Here is a 16068-nt window from a genome sequence, read left to right as displayed (position 1 = left end):
TTCAGATTCTCTTCCCAAGAGACACTCCCTGCTCTGGTCCCCTGAGGCTGCTGCCGCTGCTTTTCTGGAGTCCATTATCCTCACATCATAGATCTCTTCAGCTCAGGAATGCTTTCATCGCACAGTCACTTTTCGCACAAACTGCTGCTACGTTCAGATTTTCAGGGATTCTTTGCTTTCAGGCAAAATCAAGTAGGAAGGACAGATTCCTTCACAACTCTCACCTCTGTTTTCCAAAACATAAATTTCGTCCACAGCATGTTTCAAGAGCTTAGTGGACAGTCTACTCTGAATACCGGGGAAGTCCAGGTAATGGATGACCTGAGACCTCTGGTGCCATCCTTTAGACATTTCTGGTAGTCTGCCCAGTGAGCAGAATACTTCTAGTCCACAGGATATCTAGCAAAGGTGTGCTCTGAATATTGCTCGAACTACACAAGGAGGGTGTGCAAGCTGGGAAATGACCGGTATTGAAAGATACACAGCATGCACTGAAAATTCATAAAAATTCGAGGTTGGGTGAATGCTTACCATATGGGAAAAAAAAATAGCTGATTATAATCAGGCACTTTATTATCAGTCATTCTCCGTGCACATTTTTTTTTAATACCTAGAGAACTGATTAAATATGCAGAAGGCTGAGCTGTGCTTTGGCTGAGCAGAACCGGGGGTGGCTGCATGGCCAGGTCCTGTTTGTGGCTGTCAGTCACTGGATATCATGGAGCCCATGGGCCTGGGGAAAAAATTCTCCTCCTTCTCCCCATCACCCTTTAAGTGTATTTGCTGTAATGTGCGTCTCATGCTTGGCTCCCTGCAGGTCACATAGGCCACAGCTCTGGCAAAACTGGACCAGTTTCTGGTCCCTGTGGCCAGACCTGTTGCCTGGGCAGAGTATGTAGAGTGAGTGCTCCACCAGTGTATGCAGACAAGCTGCTCCCAGCTCTCTCGGTGAGGTATTTTCTGCAGGTATGGACTCTTCCCTTTCCAGTCCCTGGAAACAGCACAAACAGGCTGCCCCCCGAGCCTTCAGTCGCTGAGGAACCAGCAAACCTTGTGCTTGGTATGGCTTGGCTCCTCTTGTGCAAGCTGGGGTTCAAGGACAGCTCTGCCTCAACGCTTCCTCATCCCCAGGTGGGCCAGGACACCCCGCAAAGGCAGCAGGAGCCCTTCTCCTTCCCTGCCTCCTCCGCTCCGTCTGGCAGAGCACCAGGAGCAGCAGGCCCCACAGCGGGTGGCTGTGCTAGGCCCCAAGTTCTGCACAGCCATTAACACCACCCCCAGACTCAGCAAGAGCCCTGCTGGGTGGGAGAAGGATCCAGCATGCAGGCATCTCAGAAGGTCACCGCAGTTGCTGTTCCACCATGGAGGGCAATCGTGGTGGACCTCGCCCCATGCCGTGCTGGGGCAGAGCCGTTTCCTCCTTTCCTCCTGGAGAGGAGGCAGCTCTTTTTATTAAATCCGCCTGAGGCACTGATGGGAGGGATTGGCATGACAGCTGGGAGAGCTTCTCCTCCAGGCAGCACTGTGATTTTGCAGGATGCTGCTGAGCTGTACAGCAAGAGACAATTTCCAGGTTGCGACACTGCACTTTATCCAATACTTTTGGGGATGAATGGAGAGAACAGGTTAGAGACTGACTTTTGTGGGGCTTGTGGAGCTGGTGGGAGCTGTCAATACGTTGTAGGAGCAGCACTGAGCTTTTAAGGCTGCCAGGCAGATGCCAGTTTCTCTGAGAGCTACTACCTCCATCCATCCCAGGCAGCCATCCTCAGTCACGTCCACTGCCCAGCCTTGTGCTCCTCTACAACACATGGGTTGGTCCTTCTTGGGCTGAGCTGGTAAGCCCCAAAATGAGGAAAGGCTGGAAAAATTTAGGAGCTAGTGGAAGGTGTCCAAAGGACAGGAAATTCCTTTTCACTTAGCACTCCCACGTGGTTTGTTTGCAATGGGAAAACAACATCAGTTTTCTGCAGGATGCCATCTGTGGCAGAGGAGCTGGGCTGACCCTGGGAACCACACACAGCAGCACCATCACTCTAGAAATGCCACAGCATTTTCAGCTCCAGGCATATGAGCTACCAACCTCCACAACTTTCTCCTGCCCTGCCCAGGCTAGCACTTTTACTCCCTGCCTCAAAACCTGGACAAAACAAACAAACAAACCAAGAAAAAACAGCAAAAAACTGGGAACATAAAACTCTACATAATCCTCACTTAGGAAATAGACAGACCATAAAGAAAAGCGTTCCAGTAAGCTCAGCTGGCTGTGGACAGCTACAGTAAAATGGATGTTGTGCCCTTGAGGGCTCTTGTACTCCTGTGGTATTTAATTCACAGCACACGATAAAGCACGGGATTAAAGGGCAGTTTCTAGCTATGCAGGCAAAAAAAAAAAAAAAAGAAAGAAAGAAAGAAAAACAACAACAACAACAACAACAAAAACAACAAACTGATACTCTTCTAGGAAAAAGCAAATAAATAAATAAAGACAAGCTCCACCAGCAGAACACTCCTGCTCCTGAATCATACATCTCCAGCAGCATTCCTCACTTGTGAGTCTACCCATAACTGTGCCAGTACAGGAGGGATGGGGCTTAGAGGCATGATCCATATATCCCCTTGCTCTCTTAAAATTTCTCCTCCTTGCTTCATTGCTAGGATGTTATAGACCCTTTGGGTATATTTTTTCTTCCCAGATTTAAAATGGAGGGGATGGCAACACCCCACATCTTGAAAGGGCTTTGTGCCTGAGACCAGTTGTGCACGACAGATACAATTAGATCTTTAAGAGAGGGGAGTAGAAAATTAAACTGGATTAACAGAACACTGGCCAGATGCACACCCTGGTATCCTGGTGATTTTATGGGTCTCTTATATCTTCAGGTTTCCAGACATTCCCTTAACAGAAGTCCAAGGAGGTGGATGCTACATTTGTGCCACAGTGGTCAGTCCTCCAGGTCAGGGTCCTGAACATTTTTATCCTATAGCTATAGATGCTTTGACCGAGGTGTTGCCTTTGCAGTCATGCTGTATCCTTAGACATTCCTGGGACATTTCTTTAATGGCAAAGCTGAGCAACAGCACTGTTTTTTTGTAGGGCTCTGAAATCTGGCTTCACACCAACTTGGAGCAAGACTTAAAAAAGTCATGCTGTCCCCCAGAATGGAAGTATACATATATGTTTTCAGACAGATGAGAATGTTTCATTTAGACTTGATTTTTTTTTAATGTATTCCAATTCTGATGCTGAATTTAAAATACTCAGCATGAGCAGTCATCTCTAAATGCCAAATCAAAATGCTTTGTTCAGTAATGATCAAAATAGGACATTTGCTTATTGAAGGCAGAACTAATGTCTCCCTCTCTATTTTTAATAGGAAATGAAATTCTGTAAGGGAAAGTGGGTATGATTTCACTGTTTATTTATTTATTTATTTATTTTTAATTTACTTATTTATTTTTTTTCTCCTAAGGGATGCATGATCAAGATCTGTTGCGACTACTTCAGCTACCAAAGCACTCTTCCACTAACTATTCGGAACTAAGGAAGGAGATAGGAGCCAAGAGGACAAGGGCCAGGTCTATTATTTCATTGCATTGTCATATGGTTATTGTGGATCTAGCTCTGCCTCTGGGCAGACAGACTCAGGCTGTGACTGCCACCAGTGGGTTTTGCTTCAGGGAGAAAAGCACTGCTTCAGGGAGCAATTTCCAGGCTGAATAAGCTTAGCAAACCCAAGACTTTTTCCTATTAGTAAGGAAAACCAGCAGTGCTTGACCTGAAATCACCTGTGGGCCTGTTTGCAGTATTTTTGTCACTGAGCTGTTGTGTCTGGGTCTGAAAGATGGCTGTGTTGGTAGGGTAGCCAACCCCCAGGAGAAGAATTAATTAGTTACCACTTTAAGAAGTGATCCCAGGGCTGGTTAACGTGGCTTCATGTTGATCTCTTCTTACCTCTAAAGAGCTGGGGACAGTCCTCATCCATTCTGCACAAGGGTTGACCCCACTATCATCCCTTCTTTGACTACAGAGTTGACTTGCTGTGGCTACAATGGCCTGCCATGGACTCCAGCCTCTCACCTCCAGCAGTAACATGTATGCTGGGATGGAGGCTGTGGTAGGAGCAGAAAACAGCCAGAAAAGCATAGCCTGGCACAGATCTGAGGACTTTTCCCGTCCTTACTACACAGCACAATTCATGCAGCTGGTGCAGGAGGTCCTGCCAGATGCCTGTGAGGGAATCTCCTGCTGTGGTGTAGGAGCTATGACAGGCAGGTGTGTGCTTCTGCCTCTGCCCAGGGATGGGAACTTAACCCAGTGACATCAGGCACTTGCTGCCAGCAAACGATCGAGTGAGAGGGCAGCGACATTCTGATTATAACATATCACCCTCTGAAGCACGGGATGCAGTTCACGAGGCAGAAGGATTTCTTTTCCCCCTTAGAAAAATGTTAATTATGTTGCCCTCGCTAAATGCTAAACACATTGATCCACTGGAGCAGAGAGCACCATATGGTTATTGGTGACAAAATACATCTCCAGAGCCCTGTTGCAACAGTGGGGAACTGTATGAAGATAGATGTGGTGAAGGACTCTGGAGCTGAAAGGACACAGGTGAAAGGCCAGGTGCTGCTACGATGATGCTGGAGGCCAAGGCCCTGCCCTGAAAAAAAAGGAGGGAGCTCAGATCCAGGTCCAAACCCCGTGGCTCTTGCTCAGCAGTGACATGCTTGCTTTACAGAGGGCTGCCAGAGCTGCACTGGAGTTTAGGATGAGCATTCAGCCTCTGCAGAAATGCCCACTGGTGAAAGCAGCACACATGCACGCAGGCTGGCTGGCCCGCTCTGCTCTCTTATTGAATAATCAATGCAGCATTAGATAAAAATAGGTCCCATCTTTCAGGAACGGAGGGGTGGCATCTCTCGGCTTTGCCGAGCATCCTCTGTTCCTGGACAGCGGCCAAGAAGTCGGTCGGCACAGATCAGCTGTGCAGCCCCGCTTCTGCTGCTGCTGGCCCAGGGACAGGGCCCTGGCTGACTGGTGTTGAGGGACGGTCCCTGCCCATCTGGATCGAGAGCCCCACCACACGCCCCGTGGGGACTGCTCCTGTCTCCACACTCCCCTTTACAGCTGATAAATCAATGATTTGCTGGGAGATTTTTTGAGCACGCCCATGGTGGCCAAATGTATGCAAACCACGATTCACGGTGTAAAAAGGAGAGCGAGCTGCTTGTCTTTTTTTCCCAGCCACCTGCTCTGCTGATAGGGCTGGATCTGGTCACTCCAGTTAGCTCCTTGTAGCTCCAAGGAAAACTGGAGGGATAATGTTAATCTGGGGAATGAGAGAGGGAAAAAGTGTGGGGTAGAAGGTGATGAGGAAGAGGAACCTGATTACAAAATTAGAGGGGCAACTTCCATCCATGTTTCCCAAACAGGCGTGCTGCTTATTGCTGACTGACCAGCCAGACAGACCCCATGAGCTGCCAGATCCCATAACCCGAGGAGAAGCATTAGGATGGGGGTTCCTCGGATCACACTGCCATAGAAGGACCCTCTCCTCCCCATGGTTTCCACAGCAAGAACAGAGAGCTCAGACACAGAGAGTGAGTTCAGAATGAGGAGAAATAACAAAAGCAGGGAAATGTCATTTAGGAGTTTGTTGTGAGAGGGAAAGTGCCGTGTTCTCTATACCTTGCCTCCACAGAACTACTGATGCATGACCGTAGGCTCCACAACTGCTCTGCAACAGGCAGGGAGATGTCTAACAGGCTAACAGCCCCTTTCAGTCACGACTGGCACACAAAGCTGGTCTGTCTATCCTCCGCCTCATGGGACTGCCTTTCTGTCTCCTGGCCCGTTGGCTGCATTTTCAATGCTAGCTGAGAGAGACCTCTCAGACTGCAGGGGCATCTTGGCTATATCTGCTTTTGAAGAGACCTCTTGGGACTGTCTAACCTGGGACCATGCTCCCAGATTGTCCTGCACCTGTCAAATGGGTCAAAAAGAGTGTGAACAGTGTGGCAAGCAGGGCATTAACCTGAAGGGAGTAGAAGACTTCTTCATACTCACATGGGTCTCTTCCAGGTATGGTGAAGCCAGACATTTGCTGTCTGGGTTGGACTCAGTTTTCTCCTTTGAAGACATCTGCTGAGTTTCGCTGTGTTGTCCTCCATGTGTCATCAAGAGCACATGGGCTTCCCCAAAACTTATTTGCTATTGCTGTAGCAATTCTTCCTACTTTGTGCTTTGGGGGACTACGCAGACCTGAATGAAAACATCTCCGCTCATTTTGAGAATCAGACCATCAATACAGATGAAGACCAAGACTCTGAAGACACTTAACTTCTCAGTTTCTCCTTATTTTTATTGGGACTTTAGCTCCTAAATCCTTTGAATGATCAGGGCCCAAGTGACCTGGCTAGAAAACACCCCAAGGCTACCTCAGCCTGGCATTTCCTCTAGGAAGCAAAGCTCATTTAAAACAAAACCACATTAGTCTTGGCAGGAAGCTTGAATTGTGACCGTCTCAAGGAAGCGCCATTAATTACTGTTCCCATTGCACTATGAAAGATCAAATGCTGTGGATCAGTTTTAATTGGCTATTGATTTCTTATGTTATTACCTACGGTTGTGCTGAGATGCCGTCAGACGTACTGGATGCTTTTGATTATACTTGCTGGCAGCTGGGATTAAAAACAGCGGGCACACACTTCCTGATCTGTAATGGATTACCATGGTGTGCCAACAAAAATCGTTGGCAGGATGAATGGTCCTGCTTCGCCTGTCTCTTGTGCTATCGAGCTGCAGTGCAGTTATTGTTGTGAAGGCAAATACCCTCAGGGACTGGCTGCCAAGGAAAGCGAGGGAAAAGCTTCAAAGAACATGGGGATTTAGTGCCTACAAAAGTGAGCGGCTGTCAGCACCAAGGCAGGGTGAGTCAGAGTGCAAGGAGTGCTTGGGCATGGATGAAGCATCAGGCCCCACCAGTGATCCCAGGAGAGGCTGACCAGGTTGCTTTTGCTTCTACATGCCAATCATGGGGCTATCATATGTGTGAGCACAAGTGGGACTGTGCACACAGACCGTGACAGTGACAGCTCTGCACGCACCAGCCTGCTAATGGCCTTCCTGAGCTGCATTTCCCCCTCGGAGCAGACCCGGTGATTTCTGAAGCTTAGTCTGTGACATGCTCTCATTAGCTGGCAGTTACTCCTTGTTTAACAGGAGATTGTTTCCCGTCCTTCTGACCCCAAATGACACTTTAATCTACAAACGCCGACTTTCCCTAATTGCACCTTGACAGAGAGAGAGAGAGACAACCCCCTCCTCCCCCCTCCAAGGACTGTCATTTAATTAACAGGCAGGTATCTCTCAGGATTTACAGCCCAGCTCTAAGCTGCCACTCTGTCTACTCAGTAACTCAGGCTCACTCCACTTATCTTTACATTTCAATACCTGCATTTCTGCTAATCCCTCTCTATGCCAGGTTTCTGGATTTACTTCTCAGGAACCCGTGGGGAAAGCAGTTCGTCAAATGAACTGTCCCCATCTCACTTCTCATTCACCTCCTGGCTACCGATCTGAAGTGCCTATGTTGTAGATGACTTTGTAGCACAGCAATACCTGTGCTGGCACCATTGCCAGTTTGTAGTTTAATACAGGTCTCATATCTGTCCTATAGACATGACCAGAAGTAGCATACACGAGAGAGAGATCAGAATCAAAGACAGCGGGGCTGGCTGGATATCAAGAAGCATTTAGTCTGTTCCTCCTTCACAAACTGGGATCATCCCTCAGCAACCTGTTCTTGACATATGTTTTTTCTATCAGGTTCTTATAAAATTCCAGTGTCGGAGACTCCCAGAAATCCTAAGCAAACCTTTCCAGTGCATCCTGCCCTCCCGTTTGGTATCCGAGAGCAAGGGGAGAACAATGTTGAAAGACCATCTCGCATGCCTTGCCCAGATGGCTATAACTTCTGGCACTTGGAGCCATACCGTCTGTCTTGCTGCTTGTGAGGAGCAGATTCATTGTATTTTGGTTGTGGTTTTGTTTCCATGGTGGGTGAAGGGATAGCAAATGCTGTCTGTCTATTCCAGCTGTCTTTGCTGAGCATGCTAGGATCTGGTGAAGTCCAAAGCAAAGTAGTGTATTACTGCATGTGAGTGGCTGAGGGTCAAACCCACGGTCTCTGGATTTTGATGCATGGTTCAGTAGTCTCTGAGTTAACAGCTGGATTTTGAAAGCTCAGTTTGGAGCAGATCAGACTGTTTCAGAGCAAATGCAGCTCGAGTGAGGATAACAACAATCAAATGATCGGTGTGAATCCCAGTTTGCACATGCATCTGAGTGCATGTACCTCCAGTGAGAGTAAGCTGTTCTCCTGGACACATTGCACTGGCTCCTCAATGGACTTGAGAGACCCAAGAGCAACCAAAGTGCGACCTGGCAGGAACTGCTGAGGAGCTCTGCTTTAGCACATCTGCCCTTTAATAAATACCTTGTCTCTCAGACCTCCAGTTCTCTGCCAGTGAAAGCAAAACTTGGGGTCAAAGTGGTGGAAAGAGCACTTGGAATTCACACAATTAGTGTAGGTCCTGCAGTTTAACATCTGCAAGCTAAGTCTGCCCAGCCTGTTACCAAACAATGCACAAACAACGTGTGTGTTACATTAGCTGAAAAAAACAAAACAAAACAAAACAAAACAAAACATAAGAGTAACAGAACTGAGTGCATCTAATGTCCTGCTGTTTCCCCATCACTGAGCATTTCTTAGTTCCTAAATTCTTCCTATCCACCCACAGGCTGGAAAGCAAAAGGGGAAGAGGGCTGGACTGTGGAGGAAGAGTCACTGAAATGCATAGACAGCACCCTGGTATTTCAAGAATCCTTGTCACTACAATTATCCGTGAGAGGTTTTATCCTGAACTTGCAGAAGTGGAGGAACAACAGGCTTCAGGCCATGCTGGCAGTCAGGAGCAGAACTCTAAATCTCCACAGCCAGCTTTGCCCAGCAGTGATCAAAGACATTGCACAAGGCTGCAAGGTTTGGAAGAAGGATAAAGAGAGGGAAAAGAGCTGTTCTGCAGTGAGGAACTCACTGCGAGCCTTGTAGGGAGCTGCCACTGCTGCATCTATCACAGTCAAGGAAAGCTGCAATGAATGAGGAATTAAACCCAGTCATGGACCATTTGGTCAGCTCTTTCTGCTGACCTGGCCTGGCCTCTCCACAGACAGACTGGCCTTTTGGCTAGCACTAGTGCAGCTCCCTGAAATCAGCAGAGCTGGAGAGATGTCACTTAGAGAAGAGACACGACTGTGTCGACAGCCAGGGAGTCACAGCTCTCAGCGGTGCCCTCATTTGTCACTTGTTTCAACCTGGGTAGAGAAAGAGGAGGAGGCTGGTAGGAGAGGGACCAGCAGATCTCAGCTAGCACTGAGGGCACAATACAAGCAACTTTTACACTGGAGAGCGGTAGGGGCAGAGGGCTGGCTGCATGCACATATCAGCTTTTCTAGGGAAACGCATGAAGTGTGTACAAAGGCTCTCGAGGCCCAAAACATCATCTCTCCTGGTTGACCATGGGTGGGCTGCTTGGCAGCACCGAGCTGCACACAACACAACTGGAGCCAGCCATGGGTGGGCACTGCTCTGAGGTGCTGGGCAAGAAAAGCCACATACAGACACACTAAGTTACTTCATCTGCAGTGCTTTCCACTTGCTTTTGTGTTTGTGGGAAAAACAGTCATGTCTGGCCCACAACAGCTGCCAGCTGTGCAGGGTGGGCTGTAAGGCAAAGGGCTGGCCTCAGCCACAACTCTGAAATATTCCTGGGAATGGGACGGCCTCTTGCTCTTTGGCTGGAAAAATCAAAGCTCACAGCTTAGGCCAGTGTGCTTACTGGTGATATCACTGGAGATGCAAGGGGGCTCTTACCTCCCTATAGAAGGTGGATAGGGGAGACAGAGGCCAGGTCCTTAAAAAAAGTAAAGAAAGAAGCAGCAGAAAAACTCAAACCTGAATCTGTCTGCCCAGTTCCCCTTCAGTTCATAGCTGGCATGGTTTATTCTCTGCCATGTGGGAGGATTTAGCGTCTATTGACAGATGAGCTAATCAGTTCCCCTCAGCTCTTGAAGCTTTATCAAAGCCAGTTAATCATGTTACTGATGTCCGCCCAGCCCAGAGCTCTCCAGTGCTGTCTTTTGCCAACAAGGCGACACACACACACAGAGGGATCGTTTTTTTCTAGTCCCAATCCCACCGATAAGAGGATGCCACTAGTGGCTGCTATGCCAGCATGTGGGTGCTACCTGCCTCTCTTTCACCCTCCTTGGCCACCTCTTGTTGTTGCAGAGCTGTGCTAGCTGTACCAGCACCTCATGGAGGGGCAGGCCAAGCTCAGCTCTCATCAGTGCAATGATGGCAACAATGGGAAGCACCAGTCTGAGTTTCAGGAGGCCTAAGTCTTGTGCTGGAAGGATGCTGAAACCAAGCGCCATTTAAACCCAGACCTGGGGTGTGCTGTCCAGACCTCTCTCCCTGACGCTTCATTTGTTTTACTTCTGTACTCCAATTTCACCAACTGCTACTCGGATGGTCTGTCCTGCTCTTTCTGAGGGTTGACCTGGGGGGCTGTGCTCCTTTCTTCAGGAGTGGCTTTACCTATACAAACACAAATCCACCAAGGCAAGAGTACTGTCTTGTCCCACTTTTTTTTTTTTTTTAATTATTATTTCTTATATATATATATTTTTTTTTTTTTGGTGGGGGAAGCTCCTTCTGCATGTATACCAACAATGGAAGAAACCAGACATAAGGAGCTCTCTGGAACCCTCTTATCTTCCTGGCAGGGTCATTTAAATTGCCGTGATCTGGTGGCCTGTGCTTGGGTGGGTATTACTCAGTGTTTGGAGGTGGTTGGTGTTCGCTTGATTATTTCGGTAACCACTGCTCTTTCAGTGGCCTGGCTGGTGGGTTCCTCTGCCCTCAGGTATCACCAGCTATGTCCTCCCCAACCCTGCATGCCTGCACTGGGCCTACAGCTCAAAGACCCTGCTAGGCCCAGGATGCTTAGGGGGGCAGAGGTCTTGCTCTCAACCCATCCTAAGAAGGGGCAGCCGCCCCTGCCGGGCTGAGAGACCAGACTGAGGAGCTGGGACTTCATGTGGAGAGAGCGAGGTGCTGGCTGCGAGGTGCAGGCCGGACCCTGCCGTACCCCCACACAGGGCAGTCCCTAAATTAGCTGTTCCAGAAGGGAAGGAGTTTCTTTCCCACTGTTAATCAATACTGCCCAGCCTCCCCCCCACTCCCTTGCCCAATGAAGATAAATTTGTTTCCCTCTGGGGTTGCTGCAGGTCCCTCTGCCAGCCCAGCCAAGGAGATACCCCAGGGCTGCACATATAAGCAGAGAGCACTGCAAAAAAAGGTATTTAAAAAAAAAAAAAAAAAGGTGTGGGGAAAGCAGGGGAGGTTCAATCCGGGAGCAGAGCTGTACCAGCCGGCTCTCCACACCATCTCCCACTCCTCTCTGCCAGCGAGCGGGTGGGCTGGTGCCCTCAGCTGTGCCGTGAGATGCATTCACCCACCTATACAGACAATGTCCATGAAGCCGTACATTCCATAGCAGATCTGGAAGAGCAGGTCCTGGCGCTGCCATTTGGCTGAAGGACTGAAGGTCGACCAGATGAGCCACGAGATACTGGCGATGAGGAAGAGGGAACCCAGGATGGCCGCTGCTATCTGAACCTTCTCAATGACCGTCAGAGAGATGGCTTGCCACTGCAAGGGACAGCAACAGGGAGAGGAGAGGGCGCAAGGGGGAGGGAGGAGGGAAAAAAAGAGAAGAAAGTAGTTACATGATAGAAACTGCTGTTTTTCTTAGTGGTGGTGGTTCTGGAGATCCCAAAGATCACCTGTGACTTATATGTGTATCCTACACATAGATGCCTTCACCTGGCCCACCTCTAGGGTGGAGCGTGGCAGTTGTTTGACAGTGCCCGGCCCCATGTTTCTTGACACTGCTGCTGAAAAGCAAATAGGGAGGAATCCTGCATCTCACCAGGAAACCACAAAGACCAGTAGGAGTCAGGAAGGTCTGTGGGCAAGACCCTGAAAATACCATCTCCAGAACAGTGGATCTGTGATGGCCATCACAAGCCAGGACATCCAGTTGCTATCTCAAATGGAAGCCAGACACGAGCTTTGGCTAGGGTATCCTGGTACCATGGGAAGTACCTCAGCTAGCCATGCTTTTCCATGCTTGGAGGCCTCCCAGGTAAGCCATGAGCTGGATCCGTGCTACTTTGAAATGTGACGGGATGACAACACTAGGTAGGCTCTTGTGGAGGCAACACACACCCCACAAAACATGTTACAAGCAACACAGGTTGCTGCCACCAAGGCTCCCTGCCTTTAGGTGATGACACATTCAGGCTGTTTTCCAAGGTAAACGACAATGCTTCTTCCTCAGAAGAAGAAAAAAAAAAAAAAAAAAGTAACTTCCCCAAATCCATTCACTATGTCAAACAGCTTTGTATGAGCTACAGTATAAATATCCTAAGCCCAGACTTTTCTGTGTCATCTAGAATAAAACCTCCTTACTCAGATTTACACTTCTGAGAGAACTGCCCAGTAAAAACCAAGAGCTGAAATTGCTTTCTCTGACAAGACTCGGGGACATCGTCCACAATGCCTCCTGCAAATCAGAAATCAAATGCGTAAACTGGCCGTGGAGAGATAGTGTCTCCTGGCATTAAAGTATATAGGCCACCTTTAGCAGTAAGATACATGCCCTTGAAATCTCAGTGGGACTGGTAGTAGGATAAATAAAAGTAGACTTCAATGTCATGCAGGTGGAGAGGATTCAGAGGAACTGAAAATGTTTAGCCTGGATTCAGGTCAAATTCAGTGTTCTTGTGAGGTGACAGCTCTGGAGAGTCCTGAGCACCCTGCCCATTTGTCAAACACATCCTGGGACACCAGGGTCACCTGTCAAGCCCCATCCCCTCATTTTGCAGGGCAAGAAAGCAGTTCAGTTGCTATGTTGCTCTTTAATGCCCAGGCCAGCCAGGAGTCACCCATATTTTTGGGCAGTAGGGAGGACTTTGAACCCTGCTTGAAGGACAAGAAGGTGAGTTGTGCTGGGAAAGGCACACATAGCATTGCTACCAGACCCTTGAACTGAATGCAGTCCCTGCAAAGGGCTGCTTTTGAAGAGGAACAAATTTGCAATGTTGCCATCAGCTCAGAGCTCCAGGACGAGAGGCATGAAGAGGCACTGGGTTGGGTAGGTGCATGGGGTTGCACCCTCACTTTTGCAGCTCTCCCCAGACCTCCTATCCCCTTCCATGAACTCTGGCAGACGCTGAGGGGATGAGAGCGCAGGGAGCCTCTCCTAGTGCTGCCTGTCATGGTTTTGCTGCGGGTCCCTCATGCTGACCTGCATGCGCCTGTGCCAGCCAAATCATTCTGCATCATTTCTCTCTCGAGAGGAGGTAATGGACTGGCTCCTCACCATCTGTCTGGCACACTGCAAGGCCTGTGGCAGCAACAGGTCCTTCCAAGGTAGCAATTAAAGAGAGAAGAAGAAGGAGGAGATATTTTCTACAGCTAGCAGCTGCGTACAGCTGGCACCACTGTTTTACAGAGACAGAGAGGCATCGATACGGTATTAAATATATTCTACTTTCAAACGGGATGTGAGTCAGGGCACAGAAAAGCTACACCTGAACACCAGCTTCAAACTTCCCTTTGGATGGGAACAGAGATGCTGGAACACAGGCAGGGCTGCTGCCCGGTGCTGGTCATGAAAGAGGCTCTCCCCCGGCAGCTGGCACTGAGCGGCAGCGACACGCACAGCAGCAGTCCTGACTCTGTTCAGGAGGTGGCACTCTGATCAGGAGGTGGTTACCCTCTGGCAAAGAGGTAAATGGGTCAGAGCTGAATGCTGGGAAAAATAACCAAAAAAAAAAATAGAGGGAAATAAAAAAAAAAAAAAGGAAAAAAAAAAGAAAAAAAGAAAAAAAGAAGGAAAAAGAAAGAAAGAAAAAAGACAGAAAGAAAAAGAAAGAAAAAAAAAAGAAAAAAGAAAACAACCCCAAGCCCCAAAATAATAAATGTTGTCTTTCCTCTCTGGAAATTCTGAGAACTGCAATTGAGTGTCACACAAATATCTCAAGCTACCAATAACTGGAGTCATTATTTTTCATCTTTTATTTCCATGTTGTTACACATTCCATGGTAAGAGGTTTGTTCAGAGAGAAAGAACGGAGCAAGCCAGAGTCCAAGAGCAGCTCAGAGGTGGAATATGATGAATTTTAGCTGTAGGAGCTAAGCCTGATGCATGCCTGCACCAGCAGCCTTAGGAGCCCATCTCTATCACAGCACGGGGCCTTTCAGGTTCCACAGCAGCCTGTAGAAGTCACCCGTTCTCCTAACCCCACTCCACAATTAGTACAGCCAGCAGACAGGGATTTAGTGGGACGCTGCTAGAGCTGCCAAGAAAGGGCTCAGTGACACTGCAGATTCCCTTTAGCAGCATGCCTGAAACCCTCAAGGCTGTTTATTCAGATGCCTGGCTGCAGACGCAATCCCCTCCCTCCAAAATCTCCGGCTCAAAAGTTCAAGCCCTCGCGATGTCACAGTGTCCAGCAATCCCACCCTGCAGGGGAGAGACCTAAAACGAGCGCTGCCTTTCTCAGCTGATAACGAGTTGAGCCCAGTTAGCTGCTGGGCTCTGCTGAAGCACACCTTTACCAGCTGGCAGCTCACCCACGTTGTCAACCAAGACCGTGGTTTTAGGCAGGTGGAAAGCCCTACAGGTGGTCAGATTGCAAACCTCTGGGTCCCACACGCCTCTGAAAAGGTCTCTTAGGATCCCAGGACTGTGACAAACTTAGAGGCCAGGACAGGACTGGTGCCTGGCTGTCATATCACGCTTGATCTCTTGCATTGTTTCATACTTGACGGCTTGTACTTGGGACAAGCCTGCTCCTCTGTTTGCTTCAGTGCTTCTGCTCAGAGCCTTGTGACCAAAAATCCTCGCTGCTAATGTAACACCAATTAATAATGTCATTAATGTAGTACTTCGGGCCTCATCCATATTTCCCTTTCTTTGGCACCAGCAGCCTCCGAAGACTCCAAGCACCAGCGTGAGCAGATCCAAGGCACATATTTGCCTGCAGAAGATATCTACGTCTTACTGCAGCAGCTTGCTTAGAAGCTTTGCTTGCTAGAAAAGCCTTCCTACACTCCTCTGAGAGCTCCTCCATGCCTGCCTCAGGCAGTTCGGTTTATTTTTATTGCTGTATCTGACACGTCCCCTTAGTACGTATCATTAACATCTAGAGCTCTGCTAGTCAGCGATTTCACTTCAGACCCAGGATCACAAGCGAGCAGAGGTTTTCCTAGAAGGATGGAGGGGCCCATTCTCATCATGGCTTAGGTCTGGCTCTCTCTTCAATGGTGTCCCGAGGCCCTGGCTAACCTCCTCAATTATCTTTAGGAGGATGGCTTTACTTTTTGTGATTTCACCAAGCAAATTTATCCTAAAAGCCGTGGTAGCTTCCTTGCTGTACATTTATAGGTGCTTTGGCTTATTCAGGCGCAAGAAAGAGAGAAGGGAGAAAGGAGGGCCCATTACCAAAGCACCAGGGCTGTGATGAAATTCCTTCTTCTCTGTGTGCCAGAGCATCTGGTAAGATTCAGGCTACAGTGCTGACATCCTAGAAAGCTCCTGTTAGGAGCCACAGCCCACGGTGTCTCTTGCTTGCAGGCTGCAGCTGGAGGGAAGAGCTCAGCAGGCACCAGCCAGGGCTCATACTCATGACAAGTGACCCAGCAAGCTGGGACAATCAGGAGACCCCAGTGAACTCATCTCAAGCTTTTTTAGCTCAGGAGTTCAGGCTGAAGTTCAAACACTTTGGAAGCTCGGCCGCATTTCTTGCAGATGTGGGGGTCCCAATGAAGAGGCCATATAAATGAACACTCATCAGCTCTTAACAGAGCATCTCCAAAGTCAAAATAGAGCCAGAGGAGAAGTGGGATGGGATCCCAACCCCAACACTCC

General features: G+C 48.7%; 1 protein-coding gene across 1 annotated transcript in view; it reads right to left on the bottom strand.

The window, feature by feature from the left end:
* The window catches only part of MARCHF4 (membrane associated ring-CH-type finger 4), a gene marked incomplete at both ends in the record, with an annotated part of 82605 nt that overhangs the window by 7349 nt on the left and 59188 nt on the right, over positions 1–16068 (bottom strand). The window contains one exon of the mRNA XM_084289366.1: positions 11588–11780. Within this exon, the coding sequence (XP_084145492.1) occupies positions 11588–11780 (193 nt within the window). The remainder of the gene's footprint in view (positions 1–11587; positions 11781–16068) is intronic.

This window comes from Netta rufina (assembly GCF_964035555.1).
Source record: "Netta rufina genome assembly, chromosome: 6".
Classification (NCBI taxonomy): domain Eukaryota; kingdom Metazoa; phylum Chordata; class Aves; order Anseriformes; family Anatidae; genus Netta; species Netta rufina.
This window is presented reverse-complemented; position numbering and strand designations above follow the sequence as displayed.